General features: G+C 38.3%; 1 protein-coding gene across 2 annotated transcripts in view; it reads right to left on the bottom strand.

Annotated features, from left to right (window-relative positions):
• Nucleotides 1-14,832, bottom strand: part of mpzl3 (myelin protein zero-like 3) — a 44,970-nt gene extending 30,138 nt beyond the window's left edge. The window contains exons 1-3 of one of the 2 annotated variants that reach the window (XM_062068055.1): nucleotides 14,596-14,832; nucleotides 5,084-5,109; nucleotides 4,943-5,018 (exon numbers count right to left, since the gene is read on the bottom strand). In XM_062068055.1, the coding sequence (XP_061924039.1) occupies nucleotides 4,943-5,018; nucleotides 5,084-5,100 (93 nt within the window). In that variant the 5' untranslated portion in view covers nucleotides 5,101-5,109; nucleotides 14,596-14,832. Of the gene's footprint in view, nucleotides 1-4,942; nucleotides 5,110-14,595 lie in introns of both variants that reach the window. The other variant, XM_062068054.1, reaches the window with a different exon arrangement.
• Between the last annotated feature and the right edge of the window lie 11,590 nt (nucleotides 14,833-26,422).

Raw genomic sequence — 26,422 nt, 5'->3', positions numbered from 1 at the left:
AAACTTCAACCTAACAACCAACATATTTCAGGGTTCTTCACGAGGAAACATTACAATGTAAAATGTATTAAACCCATAAACTGCTATAGAATTGACTAGCTTGCAACTTATTGTGATGTAGAAAAATCCCATATTTTTACCAATTTTCAGGAGATTTCCCATATTTTGAAATGCAAATGTTGATGACCTTCTTAGACACACGTAATACAGGTGTTTGTGACATCCCCTGATGTTTTTGATGCTAAATTAACAACATTAGCGCAGCATAAAAATTATGTCACTACGTTTCCTTAAAAATAATGTTAAAAAAAACAATTAAAGCCTTGTCCAACTGACATACACTACCGTTCAAAAGTTTGGGGTCACATTGAAATGTCCTTATTTTTGAAGGAAAAGCACTGTACTTTTCAATGAAGATAACTTTAAACTAGTCTTAACTTTAAAGAAATACACTCTATACATTGCTAATGTGGTAAATGACTATTCTAGCTGCAAATGTCTGGTTTTTGGTGCAATATCTACATAGGTGTATAGAGGCCCATTTCCAGCAACTATCACTCCAGTGTTCTAATGGTACAATGTGTTTGCTCATTGGCTCAGAAGGCTAATTGAGGATTAGAAAACCCTTGTGCAATCATGTTCACACATCTGAAAACAGTTTAGCTCGTTACAGAAGATACAAAACTGACCTTCCTTTGAGCAGATTGAGTTTCTGGAGCATCACATTTGTGGAGTCAATTAAACGCTCAAAATGGCCAGAAAATACTTTCATCTGAAACTCGACAGTCTATTCTTGTTCTTAGAAATGAAGGCTATTCCACAAAATTGTTTGGGTGACCCCAAACTTTTGAACGGTAGTTTATACTATTCATGTTTAGCAAAATTTTACACTAAACATACTCAGTGGCTTAAACTTTAACTTAACTTAAATATATGCTCCCAATATCAGTTATCTGCCTTCTTGACTACTAATAAATACTGTCAGCCCTGAAAAAAACATATCTGTCAATCTATAATATAAATTACGATGTAGTATTTTTTTTCTATTGTATATACAGTGGAACCCAGATTTACGGACAGGGTTCGTAAATCAAAGAGTTTTTATATTCAACCAAATTTCTCGATTAACACTGTAAATATGAATAAGGGGTTCAAGCGTATACAAATGTCCCTGTGTGTAAGTGTGTGCATGTGCTTTAGGAAGAGGCGCCGCTGAGAAAGAGGTAATGTCTTCTATACCACTGTAAAATAAGTCTGCTTTGGCATATTTTTTTACAGAAGTCTGTTCTCATTATAATAAAAAACCTGCTGTGGTATCTCAATCTCTTCAATACGAGCAAGCACAAAATGTCTTTCAGCGGGACACAAAATCAATGAAAGAAACAACCCTTCTGTGTGAATGAGTGTGAATGAGTGTAAATGGGGGAGGTAGTTTTTTTTGGTTAGTGCACTAATTGTAAGTGTATCTTGTGTTTTTTATGTTGATTTAATTAAAAAAAACAAAAAAATAAAAACGATACCGATAATGAAAAAAACGATACCGATAATAAAAAAAACGATACTTTTTGATATTACATTTTAAAGCATTTATCGGCCTATCTCTACTTGCAACTTTAAAAAACAGCGTATTTGTAATAAGAAACAGTAAAATTAATTTCCACATTGGTTAAATCAATGGAAATGTGTGCAAAAGTGGAACATAAGAGCCCTATAATAAAGGATCTGGTTGGATCTCTCGGTGAGGCCAATTTTAGAACTGTCTGTATTGCTTTATTTACAATAAATACATCGATTATCGACGTTAACTAATTGTTCTTGTCCCAATTACAATGCATCTAAAAATGTATTATTTCCCCTACCTCTACTTCACACACAGAGGCTTTGGCGCAATCTAAAGGTTTGTAAACCGAAAAATTTGCAAATAGAGGGGTTCGTAAATACTTGTATAGCCCTAAATACACTAGCGCTGTCGAATTTAACAAATTAACACGTGAATAATGACAAAAAATACCGCAGCATTTAATTATGTATAAACGCAGATGAACATCGCAATTTACCCGCGGGTTGTTACCTGAAACTGGTGGCAAATTTCGCTTCCAACTACACCTAGAATGGACTTAAAGGCCTACTGAAATGAATTATTTTTATTTAAACGGGAATAGTCATACTTGATCATTTTGCGATATTGCCATATTTTTGCTGAAAGGATTTAGTATAGAACAATGTCGATAAAGTTCGTAACTTTTGGTCTCTGATAAAAAAAAACCTTGCCCCTACCGGAAGTAGCGTGATGTTGTCAGTTGTTCACTCCCTCATATTTTCCTATTGTTTTCAACGCAGCTAGAGCGATTCGGACCATTACCCCATTAATTTGAGCGAGGATGAAAGATTCGTGGACGAGGAACGTTAGAGTGACGGACTAGAATGCAGTGAAATACATATTTTTTTTCGCTCTGACCGTAACTTAGGTACAAGCTGGCTCATTGGATTCCACACTTTCTCCTTTTTCTATTGCGGATCACGGATTTGTATTTTAAACCACCTCGGATACTATATCCTCTTGAAAATGAGAGTCGAGAACGCGGAATGGACATTCAGTGCCTTTTATCTCCACGACAATACATCGGCGAAATGCTTTAGCTAAGAGCTAACGTGATAGCATCGTGCTTTAACTGCATATAGAAACAAAAAAAATAAACCCCTGACTGGAAGGATAGATAGAAAATCAACAATACTATTAAACCGTGGACATGTAAATACACGGTTAATGCTTTCCAGGCTGGCGAAGGTTAACAATGCTGTGCTAACGATCCATTGAAGCTAACTTAGCAACTTAGCAACCGGACCGCACAGAGCTATGCTAAAAACATTAGCTCTCCACCTATGCCAGCCAGCCCTCATCTGCTCATCAACACCCGTGCTCACCTGCGTTCCAGCGATCGGCGGAAGGACGAAGGACTTCACCCGATGCGTTTGGCGGCCCGGAGACATAGGAAGTCAAGGTGAGGTCGGCGGCTAGCGCGTCTGCTCTCCAACAAAGTCCTCCTGGTTGTGTTGCTGTAGTCCGCTGCTAATACACCGATCCCACCTACAACTGTCTTCTTTGCAGCCTTCATTGTTCATTAAACAAATTGCAAAAGATGTCCAGAATACTGTGGAATTATGAAATGAAAACAGAGCTTTTTGTATAGGATTCTACGGGGTACCATAACTTCCGTTAAACTGACATACGTCATCATACCGCGACGTTTCAGCCGGATATTTCCCGGGAAATTTTAAATGTCACTTTATAAGTTAACCCGGCCGTATTGGCATGTGTTGCAATGTTAAGATTTCATCATTGATATATAAACTATCAGACTGCGTGGTCGGTAGTAGTGGGTTTCAGTAGGCCTTAAATAATAATAATAATAATGGATTACATTTTATATCGTGCTTTTTCTATTATTAGATACTCAAAGCGCTCACAGAGAAGTGGGAACCCATCATTCATTCACACCTGGTGGTGGTAAGCTACATTTGTAGCCACAGCTGCCCTGGGGTAGACTGACAGAAGCGAGGCTGCCAGTTTGCGCCTACGGCCCCTCTGACCACCACCTATCATTCATTCACCAGTGTGAGCGGCACCGGGGGCAAGGGTGAAGTGTCCTGCCCAAGGACACAACGGCAGCGATTTGGATGTCAAGAGGCGGGGAGCGAACCTGCAACCCTCTGGTTTCTGGCACGGCCGCTCTACTCACTACGCCATACCGCCCCTAAACTTAGAGGGGAACTGCACTTTGCCTCATGCAGCGCAACAAATCTCCTTTGCATAGAGTTGATCAGGTTGTTGATTGTGGCCTGTGGATTGTTGTTCCACTCCTCTTTAATGGCTGTGCGAAGTTGCTAGATATTGGCAGGAACTGGAACAAGCTGCCGTAAAAGCCAATCCACAGCATCTCAAACACGCTCAATGGGTGACATTTCCGGTGAGTATGCTGGCCATGCAAGAACTGGGATGTTTTCAGCTTCCAGGAATTGTGTACAGATCCCTGCAACATGGGGCCGTGCATTGTCATGCTGCAACATGAGGTGATGGTCTTGGGTGAATAGCACAACAATGGGCCTCAGGATCTCGTCAATGTATCTCTGTGCATTCAAAATACCATCAATAAAACGCACTTGAGTTTGTTGTCCATAACATACTCCTGCCCATACCATAGCCCCAACCCCACCATGGGCCACTCGATTCACAACGTTGACATCAGCAAATGGCTCTCCTGCATGACGCCACACACGCTGTCTGCCATCTGCCCTGAACAGTGAAAACCGGGATTCATCAGTGAAGAACACCTCTCCAATGTGCCAGACGCCGTTGAATGTAAGCATTTTCCCACTTTAAGTCGGTTACGTCGAGAGCCCGGTGAGGACGACGAGCATACAGATTAGCTTTGCTGAGACGGTTTCTCACAGTTTGTACAGAATTTATTTGGTTATGTAAACCAATTAACCAGTAAACCAGTTAGATGTATTGCCAAATTGAAACACCTTTGGAAATGGCTTATGGTAGAGAAATGAACATTCAATTCACAGCTCTGGTGGACATTCCTGCAGTCAGCATGCCGACTGCACGCTGCCTCAAAACCTGCGACATCTGTGGCATCGTGCTGAGATAAAACTGCACATTTCAGAGTGGCCTTTTATTGTGGGCAGCCGATGGCACGCCTGTGCAATAATCATGTTGTTTAATCAGCATCTTGATATGCCACAGCTGTGAGGTGGGATGGATTATCTTGGCAAAGAAGAAATGCTCACTAACACAGATTTAGACAGATTTATGAACAATATTTGAGAGGAATAGGTATTTTGTGTACATAGTAAAAGTTTTAGATCATTGAGAGTACAAACTTTATTTTCCTCAGTATGTGAACATTGTATTTGCATTTATGTGATCTTCACTCACTGTCTCTGGCGGTCCCCCAGTCTGAGGTCGGTACGACCAGTCGACAGTCATCTTGCTGGTCGGCCGGCTAGTAGAACTGAAAGTGCAGGACAGTGAGACGGTGTCTCCTGTGGATGCATGGAGCTCAGCTGGAGAACTCACAGTGATGGAAGAAACATGAGAAAGAGCTGCGAAAAGGAGCAGATAGAGCAACTTCATTAAAGGCCCTATGCTCCTGTGCGCTTTAGTGGAAAAAGGTGGGCAAAAACGCAAATTCTGCTCTGTCACTTGCTGAAATGTGACCGTTCACTGTCAAAGCTGGCCTTTGTTGGTGTATTCTCTTGTTGACTTAAATACTTTTGCCTCTAGTCAACACACTTCTGAGGCAGCAATAAGTGAGGCGTCCCTGGAAGGTGAATCATTATATTGCACTTGAAGTTTGGAGACAGTGTACACCAGACATAATAAAATGGTAAAATAAACTTCCAGAAAACTATAAAATCTTTTCTAATCACCTCAATTGAGATACCTGGAAACATCTATTGAAAGGAATATAAAAACACCATAATACCACTCTAAATTACCTATCAAAAATTAAAATGCACATTATTTACCTGGCTGTGTTTCTGCATGAGTAGGAAAGGAGAACGCAACCACGTCAGGAGACGACTACGCAAATCAGCCGCGTTTGGACATCATTGGGCTAACCGACTTTAAATGCATACGATTTTGGATAGACCGTGAAGTCATCATTGAATGTGACTATTTAAATGGCAATACAAACATACTGTACTGTATCAGACACTCTAACAAGGACGAGTAGGTGATCATCAACAATTGATTTACTAAACAGATCAGCAAAAATGTAGCAAGCAGATTATCTAAAACATGTTTTATCATAATTTGATTGTTGTTTTTTTTACAGTTAACGTTAAACTGTCAGTTGTCAACTCTGTGAATCGCACACGCGTGCACACGCACGCGGAACAGCTGTCAGCCACTTTGACAAAACTATTATCCCACATAATAACGTCAGGGTGGCTACACTAAATAACAAGTGAAGTAAAATTTCATTTACGGATTACTAATCACAATCATGTGTGCTTACGGACTGTATCCCTTGCAGACTGTATTGATATACAGTATATTGATATATAATGTAGGAACCAGAAATACTAATAACAGAAAGAAACAACCCTTTTGTGTGAATGAGTGTGAATGAGTGTAAATAGGGGAGGGAGGTTTTTTGGGTTGGTGCACTAATTGTAAGTGTATCTTGTGTTTTTTATGTTGATTTAATAAAAATAAATTAAAAAAACAAAAAACACGATACCGATAATAACAAAACCGATACCGATAATTTCCGATATTACATTTTAAAGCATTTATCGGCCGGCCGATATTATCGGACATCTCTAGTAATTACCCTTTTCAATGGTAAGTTACGAAAAGTCCATGTTCCATTATTTTCACACAGCCACAAAGGCTGCCTCATTAATTAAATTATCCACACCTTCATTTACAACTTACGTGTGTGTGTGTCTCCTTCACGAGGGGTTGGCATATCCGCATTCTGAATGGGAGAATACGAATAAGATGCATAACTTCAAACGTGTAGAAAATGGGATACAATTGCTATGATATGAAAAGGGGTAGGATTAAATAAGCTCTGCTTCGTCCCACTCCTTTTCGGACATGCTGTAATGAAACAACTGGAAATATGTGATGCATTACATTATAACGTATGCATTTTCAAAATAAACGGAAACTGAACTGAACTGAACTGAGGCGCCAACAGGAGAAAAGTACCCTAAGTGAGTGAAAATTGGACCTGATCTATATATTTTTATGTAAGTGTTCCTAATGTCTTTCTTGTACTAATGTATTATTTACTTTTTTAGTTTAAACATTTCTAAATAATTACATACATTTTAATCAAGTATTTAAATTATTTCATCATGATTAATCACAATTTGGAACTATATCTGAAATATGCCCTTTTTACGGAATTATACTATCAGAAAGATAAATGCAAGACACAGCAAGGGCTGGCAGGTAAAATGATATATATATATATTGCGATAGACACAATCGATATCAAGAAAAAATGCATTTCATGAGAAAAAAGTTCTTCTTCATTGTTGGAAGACACAAGAAGTTGCGAAACAAGTTTGGTTGCATGAACAAAGGCACTCACTCTCTGGTAACCAAGCAACGCAGGAAGTGATCCAGATCAGTTGGAGTAAAAGGCTAACAGCCAATCATATAACAGTATCACGTTTGGTTGCGCCGTTTTGTTGTCTCGCGGTTGATTCTTTACATGTAGTGAGAAGAGATACTAAAAATGTATGCTGCAGAGAGCGGATAAGTTGTCGATAAAACAGGAAAAGTCACCCTGACAGTATTGCAGTTTTTAGGATTTTTTAAAAACAGATCGTAGTCCGTAAATTATGCAAGGCGCTTGTCCCCACCAAGACCGGTAATACCACGCCACCTTAGCCGGCGGCCACACTAACTTCCTGGCACTAAATCTGCAGAAAATAGTTATTCTCAGGTTTACCTTTACATTTTCACACTTTACACTATTTTGTTTCACTTTATTAGGCATTTCTTACATATTCCTTTTTAGCACCTTAAATTCAAGAGGTTACTTTTAAGTGTTCAATGTATAAGAAACAAAAAAACAATGAAAGTGTCAACTGTATATGGCTTGTATGTATGCATTTTCATGAAAGGAATAAAAAGAAATGATGATGATGAATGATTTTTTAATTTTCTTTACATTGATTGTTTGAGTGTTTTCCATGGTTGTGTTGACATTTCCTTTATTTTCTGTCTTGATAGCTGAGGGGATTATAATCAGAGGAAGGTTATATTCTAATTAAAAATGTTTAAATTTAATATAATTTTCTCCTGGTACTTATTTTCAATAGGTCATAAAAAATATCAAAAATTATCGATAGCGACCGCCATAAAACACTTATATCGTGATACAGTTATCAGTCATACCGCCCATCCCTAGAAGAATCTGTATGTTTATTAACAGCACCAAATCAAATCAAAATTAATATCAAGCTAAATCATACTACACGACGTGATATAATCAAGTGCAGAGGGTTAAATTACTGTAGTAATCTGCACTATTTAAATTTACCTGCAGCATTTACTTGTTCTCTGGATGATTGCATGTGTTTTCAGCTATGCTTTGTTTTTCGGATTACTTGTTGTTGCTTTACTGGATTGTTTCAACTCTTAACTTTTGCATCCTCCCACTCATAACAGGTGTGGCCTGTCATGTCATTCATGCATTAATTACATCAGAAAAGATGACGTGAATAACTAAATGAAGAGTTAACAAGACTTTCTGCTTTCTGGACAGCTCCAATTTATATCTAGTGGTAGGTCATTTTCGATCGCCTCCTTTTGTTGACAGCCAGGTGAGCGGAATGTCAACAAGAGCTACCTCACCATGATAGAATAAAACAAGACAGTCGCAGAATGTAAGTGTCTGTGTCAATGTGTTTATTACTGTATATCCGACAGAGGGCAGTATTATTATTTTGAAATCGCCAAAGTCCAAGTTATTTTTTAAACGGGTTAAATATTTACACAACCCCACTAAAAGTTGTTTTTGTTTTTTTCTAAATCCTTATGTGAGACAAGCACACATATGTTTTTCTTTTTTTGAAGTCTAACTAAATAAAAGCTAGCAAACATCAGCTAACAATGGAGGTAATGGGAGTCATTGCGTCTATTCCGCCTATAAAGCACTCGAAAAACATTTAAAAATCTTTGTCAACGTTTTTTATACACGATGTAAATATAGATGTAATGTAGTAACAGGCACATTAATAATAACATGTAATATCTACGTATTTTAGTCATTTTAAGCATATGGCAGCGCATCAAAAACTCATCACAACGTTTGCTATTTCCTTCAACAACAACACAACTACTAACCATGGCAGACTTTATGAGAGCCAACAAAGACTACAAATGATGATCTAAATCTTACAATTTTTTTACCATGATTATACGGAGGATGCGTTGCATGTTTCAGAAGCTGAATGATAAGCAGATCCAGAAAGCAGCACTATTGCAGATTGCAAAACAAGAAATACAAACTACAAACATAATAAAACTATTACACACAGTACAATGTCTGCTCTCAGTGGGATGTCGTGGAATGTTTATATGTTCTCGTTTGGATGAAGAATTAATCATAATCCTCACACAGGTTAAAAAAAAATTGTTTTATTTTTTTTAAATTACTCTGATTAAGTTGAATGTCAATATTGACCAAATCTTCGGTTTTTGGCTACAACCTTTTACTATCCAAGTGAGAGACATGATTTATAATCTGGAATTACTTTCACCAACTCAGAGGCGATGAAGCAGCTCACAGGCACAGTATGTCAGAGCAGCATAAACTATTTAATTCTCAGATCACAGCATGGCTAAAAGTAACAATATTGCTAATACTTGGTTAACATCCAGGTCAGAAGATTTAAATTGGCTATTGTTTGTGGTTTTTGGAAGTTTTTTTAGAGGTCTTTGTCCAAAAAAAAAATTTTTTTTAAGTGCAGTTCCCCATTAAATTGGTTGTTTGGTACAGACTGGATGGACCTTTAACTACAGTCCAAAAATATTCAACAGTGTTGAGGCCTGGACTAGTAAGGCCATTCTAGAACAGTTTTAATGATTTTGGGATCCCTGTCCTGTTGCAACACCTAATTTATGTTGATTTTGAGGTGAAGTTGAAGAATCCGAATACTAGTGCCAAATCCCTACTTTTGAAATGTGCCAGTGCCTTAAAAAAAAGTAAGACACTTAAAAAAACAAAAACATACAAATTTAGCTTAAAAACAATGCCTTTTTATTTTTACGGAATTTTGTGACATACAAGTATGAATATAATTTTTATTGCACACTAAATGAAAATAAATAAAATTATAAAACTAAGTAAAACAATTTACCGATATGAAATAAAATCAAACTGTCATAATTATGACCAGAAATCCAGGGTTTGTTTAGGCACCTCAGTCACCGTGACTGTGATTGATGCATAACAAGGAAGTTGTTATGCAGTATTAATAAAGTACCATTGTACTAATGAATTCATAAAGGTAATATTCTGCCATTGAAAAAAACTAAATATTGGTATCAGGACAACCTTCTAAGAAATTGTTGTGTTGTTGTTGCGACGAGTTTAAAAAGAGCGTCAGTCTTTGCTTGCCTCTATCGGACCGCTACATTCCTTACAAGTAATGGGTAGATCATGAAAAAAAAATTGTTTTACTGAATCAAGGACTCCCGGTTTGTCATCTCCTTTAACTTTTTCAATGCAATGCTACTAATATCTACATTTAAAAAATGGAAAAAAGGTAATATGTCACTAATTATGCAACCTGTACACTAACTGCATTTGTATAAAAGCAACAGATATGTTCCTTTCCTTAAATCAACTCTCCTTTCCCCTTCCTGCACAAGCTAAATCCCAGATACCGAACTAAGACTCTACTTTCACCGATTCACTGATACTGAACGAAGGCTTGTGTCTTACTGAATCAACCGTGTAGCTGTGAATCGTTAACGTATCATTGAACACTGAACCACAGCCTGTCATGAGCTATTGATGTAAATCTGCATAATAAAGGTGTGTGTGTGTGTGTGGGTGTACATGTTATACTAATATGATGGATATAAAAATAATATAACGGATATATAATAATATTATGGGATATTAAGACTATGTGCAAGTCTGACTCCTACCTTGTTTACGTCCGTGACGACATTTTCAAAGTTTTGTAATCAATCACAAATATCAAGCAGCTGAAATGTGCCACACATGGAAACAAGTGTGGAGAGAGTGTCTTACATTGCTCCCATAATGCACACTAATGGATTTAAATGGGTGTCATTTTGAATTGTTTTATGGTGTTTGGACGTTTTTCATAATATCTACAATGTTCAATTGCTCCCATAATGCACTCTAATGGATTTAAATGGGTGTCATTTTGAATTTTTTTATGGTGTTTGGACGTTTTTCATAATATCCACAATGTTCAGTGAGCAAGTTATGTTATGCGTGACCGACCGTGTGTTGACCTTTATGTTAGTTGCATTATTATTTTCTTTTTTATACCATGACTAGGGAAGGTTGTTTAGATTGTGTCATGTAAGGGAATGCTGTGCTATTACTTTACAGTACTTTCAAAGGTCACTTATGTAATTTACTTACATTGTCCACAAGATGGCAGCAAATATTTAGAATACAGACACCGCCTGGTATTTAAGATTAAATTGAAAGCGATATATTTTGTTGAACCCATAACATCTCGCGGGCCAAATTGAAGAGGAGAGCACGCCGGACTTGGCCCGCTGGCCTGATTTAGAAACTTATGAATTCAAAAATTATCAATTTGGGAAATTGGCCATGATACACAGCCCTGTCTGTGCATTCCATTTGTACTGGGAAGTGGGAATTTCCCAGTTTCTAGTTGGAAGTTTCCAAATGGAAGGCTCCTCGAGGTATGTACAGTAGTTCCTTCTTGGAAATACAGAGCATTCTCATCACCCCGAGTTTGCTTCAAAGATGGCTGCTCTGAATGTAAACAATAATGTAAGCTTCTATAATATCCGTTATTACCACTTCTGATTAGTTTTTGAGGCACTAAATCAGCTAAATACAATGTATTGTTGGACATTGGTATATGATAGAGATGTCCGATAATATCGGCCTGCCGATATTATCAGCCGGTAATTGCTTTAAAATGTAATATCGTAAATTATCGGTATCGTTTTTTTTTATTATCGGTATCGTTGTTTTTTTGTTTTTTTATTAAATCAACATAAAAAACACAAGATACACTTACAATTAGTGCACCAACCCAAAAAACCTCCCTCCCCCATTTACACGGATTCACACAAAAGGGTTGTTTCTTGCTGTTATTAATATTCTGGTTCCTACATTATATATCAATATATATCAGTACAGTCTGCAAGGGATACAGTTCGTTAGCACACATGATTGTGCGTGCTGCTGGTCCACTAATAGTACTAACCTTTAACAGTTAATTTTACTCATTTTCATTAATTACTAGTTTCTATGTAACTGTTTTTATATTGTTTTACTTTCTTTTTTATTCAAAAAAATGTTTTTAATTTATTTATTTTATTTGATTTTATTATTTTTTTAAAAAAAGGACCTTATCTTCACCAGACCTGGTTGTCCAAATTAGGCATAATAATGTGTTAATTCCACGACTGTATATATCGTATCGGTTGATATCGGTATCGGTAATTAAAGAGTTGGACAATATCGGATATCGGCAAAAAGCCATTATCGGACATCCCTAGTATATGATAAAGTTACTGTAGTGAAGTACATTTTTAAAATGTGGTATATGCATTTTACATCGCCAGCAATAGAATCTAAGTTTCTTCTTCATCCACCAGGTTTGAAGGTTGCAGAAGAGTGCATAAGTTGTTCATATTCATACAAGGCAAGTGCAAACGCGTTTGTGGATGTGGCCATCTCGATTTCCGACCTCGTAACTTGAACGCTCATAACTTAGCTCCGACTTCCAATTTCCAAGGTATATGAAATGCAGCATAACTACTAGCACGATATCACTTTCAAGCACTTGTTGCAGTTGGCTGATAATACTTTATTTTTCTTTGCAAGATGGCACGCCTGTAGTGGCTGCTGGTTGCAGGAGCTCTGGTCTCTTTTGTTTCCTCCTTTATGTTCTTGATGTTTCCCTCTTGTTTTCATGTGTTTTTTGCCTTTTGGGTCAGGCCCCTTACGGGACTGCGCAACAAGGGGTACTTTCGTGACTTCTACCGTGCTTTTTTGGGGGGGATCTGCCTCTGGGGAGCCTTTTGGCCATGGCCATTTTTGCACGAGAGACCCATCTGCTGGCTCTCTGCCACACTGGAGGAGATGCAGAGGAAGAGACAGGGTTGCGGAGATAGCGTTGAGTGTCGGGATGGACGAGCTTCACAGAGACCTGGCTGAATGGGCACATGTATGACACTTCGGTCTCCCTGGGGCGGATTCTTTAACTTTGGCGCGGACCTGACATTGGCCGCGAGCGAGTGGGCAGCCTAGAACGGAGTCAGCTCTATTGGTTGCTTTGTTGGGTCTGTTCCCGTCTCCGGCCGTGCTGCCCCCCGCTCAACCCAAGCAGACGATGGTGTGGAGCACTGCAGAGGCCACCGTGTTCTATGGGAATGTCGAAATAGTGTTTTTGTTGTTTGTCTATGCATTGTGCAAGTGTATGTGAACAATTTGTATTATGTATTGCTATTTTTTTTGGGCGGGGGGGTTCATTGTGTTTTACTTTTGTAGCTGTATGTAGAAATGGCGCATTTGAAGTGGCAGCTCGTTTCCCTCTGGTTTTCACCTTATCTTTTGGACTTTTGGAACAGGGGTTAGTGCATGTGCCTCATGCACTGCGGGCAGCACGGTGCGACAGGGGTTAGTGTATGTGCCTCACAATACCAAGGTCCTGAGTTCGATCCCGGGCTTGGGGTGGAGTTTGCATGTTCCACCCGAGATGCGTGGGTTCCCTCCGGGTACTCCGGCTTCCTCCCACCTCCAAAGAAATGCACCTGGGGATAAGTTGATTGGCAACACTAAATTGGCCCTAGTGTGTGAATGTGAGTGTGAATGTTGTCTGTCTATCTGTGTTGGCCCTGCGATGATGTGGCGACTTGTCCAGGGTGTACTCCGCATTCCGCCCGAATGCAGTTGATACAGGCTCCAGCACCCCCCGCGACCCCGAAAGGGACAAGCGGTAGAAAATGGATGGATGGATATCTGCACTGCAACCACAGAATTTCCCCATTGTGAGGTAAATAAATTATATCCATCCATCCATTTCCTACCGCTTATCCCTTTTGGGGTTGCGATGGGTGCTGGAGCCTATCTCAGCTACAAACGGGCGGAAGGTGGGGTACACCCTGGACAAGTCGCCACCTCATCACAGGGCCAACAGATAGACAGACAACATTCACACACTAAAAAGAAGCACCAATATCTACTTTTTTTTGGTCTTTTACCTGTGTTAATATCAGCCCTGGTGCCATTATGAAACCTGGAACATACTTAAAAATCAAAATATGCAGGGGGCATTTTGATATTTTTACATTTCATAAGAAAAAACAAAAAATAACTCAAGTAAATATTTGTCAACAAAAAAACAACCTACATGTCACTCTGTGTTATTAATATCACCATCCAAACTTTTGCTCCTTAAATTACGCATTTTAACTATTTTTCCTTCATTTGTGTTGTGTTTTTATGTATTACTGTTTGTTTTTACAATGTGCCGGAGTACAAAGAAAATGCACTTTGGACACCACTGACCAACTGTCCATGCATGTTGGGTTATAATATATATTTGTACATTAACAATGCATAAATATACAAAAACTGTGTTTTGTATGTAGTTTGTAGAAGTGGGAGTGTAGTTATGAAAATATTCTAATGTACTGTGTAAGACAACGAAAACATGAACCAATGTGTACCGTCACTTCGATGTTTTTCGGAACATTGTTGGTCATTTCTAAAATAAATATCCGTAATAACTTACATAACCGTGGGTGAAACAACTCTTAAAAGTGCTTAAAATACTAATAATAATGCGAAGTATGGCGTGTTTACTCACCGAAACAAGCTAGCAAATAAAGCAGCAACACGACTTCCAGTGAGTAATTCCTATGGCACATTCGACACATTTTTGAAGTTAAAAAAAAAATCCACTTCTAGTAAATTCAAAATGTAGACAAAAATTTAACAAAAATACGTCAAAACTATACAAAATGTACATCCATTGTTTCGTTGGTCGTGACTCAAAGTCTCCGTTGCGTCGCAGAAGGAAGACTACCTGACAAACAGGTGTATCAGGAAGTGCAGCTGATGGATCTTAAAATAGTTAGGATATAAAATATGTTTGTTTAAAGTCACATTATTACTAGATTTTATGTTTATAAAGACTAAACCTTGTCGTTTTTTAATCCATGTTTCTGTTTCACTATTAATGATATCTTCTACGTGCTTGCTTTTGCTGGAATGTCAATAGTTAAAAATATACAGTATTAAAATCAACGAGCTAACATAAACTGGATATTTTTATTTATTTATGGTTCAAATTAATTTCACATTTAGCCTATGGTTTGTTTGTTCGGCATTTTGCAAGATTCTCCGCTAGAGGCCACTGTTGCAAAAGCTGGAATTGTATGGACTTGACACTGAACAAGCGGGTCGACTCCGTAGTCGATACCAATGATAGTTTCTAAATTTTCACAAAAAAAAAATAAAAAAAATATATATATATATATAAATATATATATATAAATATATATATATATATATATATATATATATATATATATATATATATATATATATATATATATATATATATATATATATATATATATATATATATATATATATATATATATATATATATATATATATATATATATATATATATATATATACTACCGTTCAAAAGTTTGGGGTCACATTGAAATGTCCTTATTTTTGAAGGAAAAGCACTGTACTTTTCAATGAAGATAACTTTAAACTAGTCTTAACTTTAAAGAAATACACTCTATACAATGCTAATGTGGTAAATGACTATTCTAGCTGCAAATGTCTGTTTTTTGGTGCAATATCTACATAGGTGTATAGAGGCCCATTTCTAGCAACTATCACTCCAGTGTTCTAATGGTACAATGTGTTTGCTCATTGGCTCAGAAGGGTAATTGATGATTAGAAAACCCTTGTGCAATCATGTTCACACATCTGAAAACAGTTTAGCTCGTTACAGAAGCTACAAAACTGACCTTCCTTTGAACAGATTGAGTTTCTGGAGCATCACATTTGTGGGGTCAATTAAACGCTCAAAATGGCCAGAAAAAGAGAACTTTCATCTGAAACTCGACAGTCTATTCTTGTTCTAAGAATTGAAGGCTATTCCACAAAATTGTTTGGGTGACCCCAAACTTTTGAACGGTAGTATATATATATTGTTTTTTTTTTGTTTTTTTATAGTGCAATACATTTTTAAATCATGGTCACTACTGCCTATTTTCTCTTGTTATATTCTTATTTTTACTGTTAGATTTTTATTCTTATTGTTGCTTTTTATTTGTATTCTTATTGTTATATTTTATATAAAATTTTTATTCTTATTGTTATATTTTCTATTTTATTTCCATTTATACCCACACTATTTACTTTTTAAATTCGTTCTCAATTCTGTACACTGCTGCTGGAATTGTAATTTTCCTGAGGGAACTCTCCTAAAGGAATCAATAAAGTACTATCTTGGGGCGGTATAGCTCGGTCGGTAAAGTGGCCATGCCAGCAACTCGAGGGTTCCGGGTTCAATCCCCGCTTCCGCCAACCTAGTCGCTGCCGTTGTGTCCTTGGGCAAGACACTTTACCCCCCTGCTCCCGGTGCCACCCACACTGGTTTAAAAATGTAACTTAGATATTGGGTTTCAGGATAAAATTGACAATAAATCAAGGTAATGTAAAAATGATGAATAAAAGTTGATACAGATTATTGCAATAATCAAAGATGCTAATAATATAAAACAATATTATCATAGTTATTATTGTAAATAATAAAAATGCCCCTAAATGCCTCACCTATTTATACTACTTTTGGTATGCCCTATTTAAAATACTACTAATAATAGTTATTGTATGTCATAGCTATACAACTAAACACCTTTTTAATGCAGCGGATACTACTGCATACTGTGTATCACCTTGTAACCTTTTGTGCGAGTATACAAGTATACTTTTGGTCCCTTAAGGAACAACATTGTACTTTTGGGAGAACAGTCTTTTTAAAAATGTACCTATAGGTACTAGGGATGTAACAATATGTACATTTCGCATCACAGTGAAAGTGTGACCAAAATTGTTAGCTATATTGTTGAATGTGCTCAAAAAGTACTTACACACATCCTTTAACCAAGTTTTACTGGCTCACCTGCACTGGCTTCCTGTGCACTTAAGATGCGACTTTAAGGTTTTACTACTTACGTATAAAATACTACACGGTTTAGCTCCAGCCTATCTCGCCGATTGTATTGTACCATATGTCCCGACAAGAAATCTGCGTTCAAAGAACTCCGGCTTATTAGTGATTCCCAGAGCCAAAAAAAAAAGTCTGCGGGCTATAGAGCGTTTTCTATTCGGGCTCCAGTACTCTGGAATGCCCTCCCGGTAACAGTTAGAGATGCTACCTCAGTAGAAGCATTTAAGTCCCATCTTAAAACTCATTTGTATAATCTAGCCTTTAAATAGACCCCCTTTTTTAGACCAGTTGATCTGCCGTTTCTTTTCTTCTCTCCTCTTCTCCCCTGTCCCTTGCGAGGGGGAGTTGCATAGGTCCGGTGGCCATGGATGAAGTGCTGGCTGTCCAGAGCCGGGACCCCGGGTGGACCACTAGCCTGTGCATCGGTTGGGGACATCTCTGCGCTGCTGACCCGTCTCCGCTCGGGATGGTTTCCTGTTGGCCCCACTGTGGACTGGACTCTCGCTGATGTGTTGGATCCACTGTGGACTGGACTTTCACAATGTTATGTCAGACCCACTCGACATCCATTGCTTTCTGTCTCCCCTAGAGGGAAGGGGGGTTACCCACATATGCGGTCCTCTCCAAGGTTTCTCATAGTCATTCACCGACGTCCCACTGGGGTGAGTTTTTCCTTGCCCGTATGTGGGCTCTGTACCGAGGATGTCGTTGTGGCTTGTACAGCCCTTTGAGACACTTGTGATTTAGGGATATATAAATAAACATTGATTGATTGATTGATTGATTGATTGATTTTATGTTTAAAACTTTAACATGTCTTTTATTCATGTGTACATTTTAGTTAGCTGTTTTTTTTTAGCTGGCTAGCATTTAACACGGTTTCACGATAATTACAATTTGAAACAATAGAGAAGAATCAAACGGGATAAAAACTGTTATGAATACGAAAAGCGATAGGATTACTTATTTTTGGACATGCTGTAATGAAGCAACTAAAAATATGTGATGTATCATATCGTAATTGTATGCATCTTCGAAATAAACGGACACCAACCAACCAACTGGCAGGAATTTTACCACGGTTTATTTTATCGGTAAATGTTACACACTTAAAAATAATCTTATATCGTACCTCTATTTTTGAGAGTCTAGAAAAAAATTGGGAAAAATAATTCCATACTGTTTTATTAGTACAAATGTGCCATTGTGCACTTATTGTGTATTTTCACAAACAGTCCATTAGTGGTTTCAAAGTCCTTCAACATCATTTACGATCCCACTGAGATTCCAATCCGTCCCTTATCTCCCACGCTAGTCTCTTTAATACCAAACATCGGATGTCCTGATGGGACTCGCCTGCTATCCGTGTCTCCGATCTCTTGTCTTTACTACTGTAATTGTCTCCAATGGGTTGAAGTATTTGGGGTTTTAGCGTTTTTTTCTGGTTCTGCAGCACTTTATCAGTTCCCATGTTTGCGGTAATTTCTTTTGAAGTGTGTATATATGTCTCAATTTGGTGCGGATCATTAGTCGGTCGTGTTGTAAGAGGAGCTTTCCCTACTGTACTTTATGATTTAGCCGTGTTGCATACATTTAATGGTCATGAAATGATGCACATGTACAGTACTGGATAGTACCTAGAATTTAAAACTCTTTGTAGGGTTCTATTTGATTCCCCAGGAAATAAAATGTACCGTAATTTCCGGACAATAGGGCACACTGGATTATAAAGCGCACTGCCGATGAATGGTCTATTTTTGATCTTTTTTCATATATAAGGCGCATTAAAGGAGTCATATTATTATTATTTCTTTCCAAATTGAAAACACTTCCTTGTGGTCTATATCAGTGTTTTTCAACCACTGTGCCGCGGCACACTAGTGTACCATGAGATACAGTCTGGTGTGCCGTGGGAGATTATGTCATTTCACCTAATTGGGTTAAAAATATTTTTTGCAAACCGGTAATTATAATTCACACATGTGGCGTTGTTGAGTGTCTGTGCTGTCTAGAGATCGGCAGAGTAACCGTGTAATACTCTTCCATATCAGTAGGTGGCAGCATGTAGCTAATTGCTTTGTAGATGTCGGGAGGCAGCGTGCAGGTAAAAAGGTATCTAACGCTTAAACCAAAAATAAACAAAAGGGGAGTGCCGCTAAGAAAAGGCAATGAAGCTTAGGGATGGCTATGCAGAACGAAGCTAAAACTGAACTGGCTGCAACGTAAACAAAAACAGAATGCTGGACGACAGCAAATACTTACAGCGTGTGGAGCAGCAGACGGCATCCACTTAGTACATCCGTACATGACATGACAGTCAACAACTAAATAGGAGCGCAAGACAAGAACTAAAACACTACACACAGGAAAACACCAAAAAACTCCAAATAAGGCACGACATGATGTGACAGGTGGTGACAGTACACCTACTTTGAGACAAGAGTTATAGTGATGCATGGTTGGTCATGGTTTGAATTCATATCCAAAAATTGCGAGAATGACTTTTTACTGTCAATATCGGCTGCTGAGTTTCATTTTTTTATGTTTTTTGCTGGCGGTGTGCCTCGGGATTTTTTCAATGAAAGAATGTGCCTCGGCTCAGAAAAGGTTGAAAAACACTGGTCTATATAACATGTAATGGTGGTTCTTTGGTCAAAATGTTGCATAGATTATGTTTGACAGATCATCTTTGAGCCGCTTTCTGACAGTCGCTTCCGGATGCGCCGTTTTGTGGGCGGTCTTATTTACGTGGCTCAGCTTCGGCAGCGTCTTCTCCCCGTCATCTTTGTTGTAGCGGTGTAGCGTGCAAGGACGGGAGTGGAAGAAGTGTCAAAAGTTGGAGCTAACTGTTTTAATGACATTCAGACTTTACTTAAATCAATAACGGAGCAGCATCTCCTCATCCGGAAACAACAACACCAGGAATGTGTCCCGTGAAAAACCGTCCGACCGGAACTCTAATAACGTTAGTTCCTTGAGTGAATAATGTAAACTCACTACACCGGTATGTTTTAGCGCTTTCATGGCGAGTTTACTGACAGATATAAGTAAGAACTTCACGCTACTTAACATTAGAAATGGCAAAAGCGGAGGATGAATGTCCCATAACAAGAAGATAGAGAAAAAGAAGAAGCTTATCGAGGTCTCAAGGTTGGCAAGTATGTCAAAAATTACAAGGTAATTTATGCAATTAATCACAAAAAATATTGCATTAATCATGTACAGTATATACGCAGATTAACGACACAACTTATTTTGCTCTTTCGATGTCAATGGATTCTAACAATAAAAATGTATTTGTTACCAAGTATTGGGGTCTTTTTTTGATTTCATTAAAATCATGCAAGCGAGTTAATGCTACTAGAAATTTTTGTGATTAATTATGATTAATCCAATTTCAAAAGTGTGATTAATCGGATTTTAAAAATGTATCCTTTGACAGCATTGCTAATAACGTCTCAATAGTAGACTTTGACTTAGACAAACTTTAATGATCCACAAGGGAAATTTTTCCACACAGTAGCTCAGTTACAAAGGGTGTAAGGGTAAGGATGGAAAGGATAATGCACACAAGGGCACAAAAATATAACATATATGTAGTATTTACAAATTTTATATTACATATTGTACAGTATATACAGTATATAATATATACTGATACTTTATATTATATTATATTATATTATATTATATTATATTATATTATTATGTAATATATACAATATATAACACATCCAAATTACTATGTACAATATTGATTGGCAACACTAAATTGGCCCTAGTGTGTGAATGTTGTCTGTCTATCTGTGTTGGCCCTGTGATGAGGTGGCGACTTGTCCAGGGTGTACCCCGCCTTCCGCCCGAATGCAGCTGAGATAGGCTCCAGCACCCCCCGTGACCCCAAAAGGGACAAGCGGTAGAAAATGGATGGATGGATATTACAGTATATGTAAGAGCTGCAGAAAAAAAAAAAGGGGGCAGCAGAAAATAAACAGTACATCCAGCAGATAATATACATTCTAAACAAAGAGAGGTAGCTAACATAGAAGCGGTCAGGTAATAGACAAACATCATCTATTGCTGTATAGCGAGTGATTATACAGCTGGATGGAGTAATAATAAAATCATTACATTTTTACGATCTGCCGAGGGGCAATAAAAAACAGGCGGCGGGCCAAAATCGGGATGTAGTGAAACTGCAAGATTTGAAGCGTGATGTAGCGAGGGATGATTAAATTAGCGTAGAATAGAAAAATAGAACTTTGTCATCGCAATTACAAAATACAACAACATTTATTTTCAATACAACCTTCCCAAGAGCAGACATACAGTATACAGGTGTAGACAGAACAGGAGGACTGATGGGTCGCCACCGAGCGATACATTGCGGGCACATATTACAATATGCAAAACTCGAAACTTGCAGCGACGGCGTGGAATGGTAGTAGTATATATATATATATATATATATATATATATATATATATATATATATATATATATATATATATATATATATATATATATTTAAAATGTTATTTTATTTATTTTTTAAAAAATTATTGATTTATTTATTTTTATTGTATTTTTTTTTTCCAAGATAGCGCCGCTGTAGTGGCTGCTGCTGGCAGGAGCTCTGTGTTCTTGTGTCATCCTTTTCTGTTCCTGATGTTTCCCTCTTGGTTTTTTTTTGTTTTTTTTGCCTTTTGGTTCAGGACCCTTTGGGACTGTGTGACAAGGGGTGGCACTTTTGTGACTTCTGCTGTGCTTTTTTGTGAACTTCTGGATCTGCCTCCCGGGACCCTTTTGGCCATGGAGACCAGCTGCTGGGTTTCTGCCACACCAGAGTCCGTTTGGAGAGACTGGGGAAGATGCGAGGAAGAGACAGGGCTGCGGAGCTGGCGCTGAGCGCCGGATTGGACAAGCTTCACAGTGTCTTGACTGAATGAGCAGGTATCGGATACCTCGGTCTCCTTAGACGCATCCTCGCTCTTACATGCGGACTGGACGCTGGCCGAGAGTTGGTGGGCGGCCGAGGGTGGAGTCGGCTCCCTTAGTTGCTTTGTTAGGTCTGCTCCTGTCTCTGGCCATGCTCCTCGCACCCCAGCAGACGATGGCGTGGAACACCGCAGAGGCCACCATAGTGTATATGTTTTTGTTTTTGTTGTTTTATTTTTGTGGCTGTGTGTAGAAGTGGCTGGTTGCATCAGCTCTGCTCTTTTACCGATTATTTCTTTATTCAAAATGAAGATGAAAAAATAAATGTAGGCCCGTTTTTTCAAAAGGCATGGCTTTTATTTACAAAAAAAAAGAAGTATGGCCACTCAGTCAACATTGACAACAACATGACTAAATATTCTGTAACAATGTAAACATTTAAAACTTTTAACATTTAACAAAATTAAAAGTAGCTTATTTGCTTTTTAATGTGCAAATATAAAAGTCAACATCCAGTGCAAATCTTAATATTCTGCAATAGTATAAGCATTTCAAAAGTAAAAGTATTGCTTATTTTGCTTTAAAATGTGCAAAAATAAAGACAAACATCCAATACAAAAAAGTGCAAAACGAAATATTCTGTAACAACAGTGTAAACATTTCAACAAAAGTGAAAGTATTGCTTGTTTGCTAAAAATGTGCAAAAATAAAGATAAACATCCAATACAAAAAAGTGCCAATCTAAATATTCTGGAGCACTGTAAACATTAAGTATTGCTTTTAAAATGTGCAAAATAAACATCCAGTCCAACACAGTACACAATAACCAATTCTACTCATTCCAGTGAGTGACTAACAGTTGTAATGAAGAAAGGTTAGCATGTGTACATGTTTGGTTCTTTTCTTGTTTACAATATTCCCAGCAGCTGAAAATAGGCGCTCAGAAGGGGTCGATGTGGCTGGAACTGAGAGGTAATTAGCCTTCACCTCAAGCCAGGACTGCGAGTGAGCTGAGCTGCAGTTTATATTTCTAGAAGGTCAACGGGCTCATAGTGAGGTTACTAGTAGTTGACTGGGAGGTGTTTATTATCATTTGGGGAGAGTCCGCTGCCTGATGCTCACCTGCTAAACACCTATCTGCTCCACGCTGAAGCGCTGACTACATGCGCTCTGAATACGCACTGCTGATTGGCTGGTAACGCTCTGAATACGCACTGCTGATTGGCTGATAATGCTTCGTGTGTACCAATCAGATGGTTGTGTGGGTGGGACAATGCTGCGTGTACCAATCAGATGGTTGTGTGGGTGGGACAATGCTGCGTGCTGAGACAGAGGCAGAGGAGCGAAGCAGCTTGGTAAGACTTTAGCAGCTAAAGTTAGCTTTAGCGTAGAAACTCGTTCGGTACACCCCTGTACCGAACCGAAAGCCCCGTACCGAAACGGTTCAATACAAAACATGTACCGTTACACCCCTAGCAGATACAAATGACACATTCATGTTTTTGTGTAATGATGACAACGTATGCTCGCGCGGACGATTGACTAGTTGATGGTTTTCTTTTCAAATGTTCGTTCATAGCCGTTGTGCTGCTATGATAGGCCATTTCCACTAGACACAGTGTGCATACAACAACATTATTAGGCCATTTATTGAAATACTCCCACACTTTTGACCACTTTTGGCATGCTTTTCCCTCCTCGCATCGTCTGCTTTGATCGTCTGCTGTGCGGTCCGCCATGACGGTAGTGTGACGTAAATATGCGACGCGTCGATGCACAAAAACGGCGTCGACGTATTTACGTAACCGATGACGTCGACTACGTCGACGCGTCGTTTCAGCCTTATATGGCTATGAGGTTTTTTTTTCTTCCTTGGCCTCAGTCTGGACCCCCTCTCCAGGGGCCCAGGCTTAGACTGATTTTTTTTCTTTCTCACCCACCCCCCCAGCGTTTACCTGTTTCTCACCTTTTTTGTAAGGGGCACCGGAAGTTGGCAGACCCGTCAGCGATCCTGTCCTGTCTCCCTGTAATGTTTGTCTGCTCTTGAATGGGATTGTTCTGAAGATCTTAATTTCCCCTCGGGCATTATTAAAGTATTTCTGATTTCTGATATAGTATAGTATAGTAGTAAATTATAGTTTAGTATAGTAGTAGTTAGGGCTGTGAATCTTTGGGTGTCTCACGATTCTTGGGGTCACGATTCGATTCAAAATCGATTTTTTTTTTCAATTCAACACGATTCTCGATTCAAAAACAAAATTTTCCCGATTCAAAACGATTCTCTATTCATTCAATACATAGGATTTCAGCAGGATCTACCCCAGTCTGCTGACATGCAAGCAGAGTAGTAGATTTTTGTAAAAAGCTTTTATAATTGTAAAGGACAATGTTTTATCAACTGATTGCAATAATGTAAATTTGTTTTAACTATTAAATGAACCAAAAATATGACTTATTTTATCTTTGTGAAAATATTGGACACAGTGTGTTGTCAAGCTTATGAGATGCGATGCAAGTGTAAGCCACTGTGACACTATTGTTTTTGTATTTTTTATAAATGTCTAATGATAATGTCAATGAGGGATTTTTAATCACTGCTATGTTGAAATTGTAACTAATATTGATACTGTTGTTGATAATATTCATTTTTGTTTCACTACTTTTGGTTTGTTCTGTGTTGTGTTTGTGTCTCCTCTCAATTGCTCTGTTTATTGCAGTTCTGAGTGTTGCTGGGTCGGGTTTGGTTTTGGAATTGGATTGTATTGTTATGGTATCGCTGTGTATTGTTTTGTTGGATTGATTAATTAAAAAAATAAAATAAAATAAAAATAAAATTAAAACAAAAATAAATAAAAATAAAAAAATCGATTTTTTAAAAATTGAGAATCGATTCTGAATCGTACAACGTGAGAATCACGATTCCAATTCGAATCGATTTTTTCCCACACCCCTAGTAGTAGTCCATAAGCATGGAAGTGGCTCCGTTCGGCGTCACTGCCTTTTGCCTTATTCCGCCGAGCGATATCGTGATAACACGGCTGGTGGCTGTGGAGGCGTCCAAGATCTAGTCCAACAGAGACAGAACATCCCAGGTGTCCATGAAGGAAAGGAGAGGGGAGGGATTTTCAGTGTATTTTTCCTGCAATGGTCTTACTGGGTGTGTTTACAGCGTGACCTTGCCAATGCAGAGGGAGCCGAAGTGAGGATTGTTTTGGTTTGGGCGAACAAATAAAGTCTATGTAGCGATATGTTATTGTAATGTTAGGCTAAAAACCTTGAAGTCCTAGGCTTGAACGATATTCTTGAGTCGAAGTTCCCACGCTGGTATCGTTTTCTGTCCTTGAAAAAGTGACTACTACTGCCATTCACAGTACTATGTAGGATATCAACCAATCTGCTCCTCTTCTGGAGAAGAAATCTTTATGCTCCGTACACACTCATCTTATCTATTGTGTGTGAACACAGTGGCGCTCTGTGTGTCGGTTTCAGGTTCAGACTTTTTTCCCCCCTTTCAGGGATTCTGTTTTCTGCCAGTGCAACTGACAACAAGAGACCTTCTCTTCAGTTGTCATCACTAGAGTGGACAAAGAACGGTGTTAGGGGGGGAACACGTACAGTATATAACAGGGGTGGGCAATTAATTTTTACCGGGGGCCGCATGAGCAACCCGAGCACTGCTGGAGGGCCACATCGACAATATTTCAATTAAATTTTGCTCAATATTATTTTTGATGTATACAGTAAGATAAATAATAATAATAATAATAATAATTAATAATAATAGTAATACTTCAACATAGTGTGTGTAACAGCATTCCATGACTAATATAAATAAATTAACATTAATAATAAATGACAGTAAAATAAGCACACGTATGACTGAGGAGTCATAGTGTAACTTTGTGTGGTGTTTGAGTTGTCCGACTTTTTGTGTGGCCATAAACGCAGCAGTGGTTTAGTGCTATGCGTGTTGGTGACAGATGACAAGTTGGTTTTGGCCTGGTTTGTACGGCAGAAAATGACTAGTTTTTCGAGATAGAATTGTTTTACTCATGTTTTTGGTGTGGTTATGTCCGAATATAAACAGTTTTGCTCAATAAAGTGATCGATATAATTCCTGTCCTCGAAGCATCTCGATAGACATTACAATAATTGAACGGTGTTCAATGGGTGAGGGCGGACCTACGTCACTTCCGCCTACCAATCCCCTAGCAACCGGGAATTCGTTGAAAACAAACCAGCTCACAGCGAACACAGCATTGACAGAAAAAGCATTTAACGAGCGTTGTGGCTTGGAAGTCGGCGTTAAATCCTTCATTTACGCATTTTTACTTATTCGCATATCGTGTGAAAAACCGAAAATGTATTATTTGCGTCAGACTCGTCTCAGTGAACTTTAAAGCTTCTCAGGCTTAGCTTAGCTTGCTAGTTAGCTTAGCCAGCGCGCTACTAAGAAAGACGCGGAAGTTATCAACAACAAGATCAAGTGTTAGTG

The sequence above is a fragment of the Entelurus aequoreus genome, linkage group LG13, assembly GCF_033978785.1.
Source record: "Entelurus aequoreus isolate RoL-2023_Sb linkage group LG13, RoL_Eaeq_v1.1, whole genome shotgun sequence".
Taxonomy (NCBI): domain Eukaryota; kingdom Metazoa; phylum Chordata; class Actinopteri; order Syngnathiformes; family Syngnathidae; genus Entelurus; species Entelurus aequoreus.
Note: the sequence above shows the minus strand (reverse complement) of the source record. Positions and strands in the feature narration are given on the sequence as shown.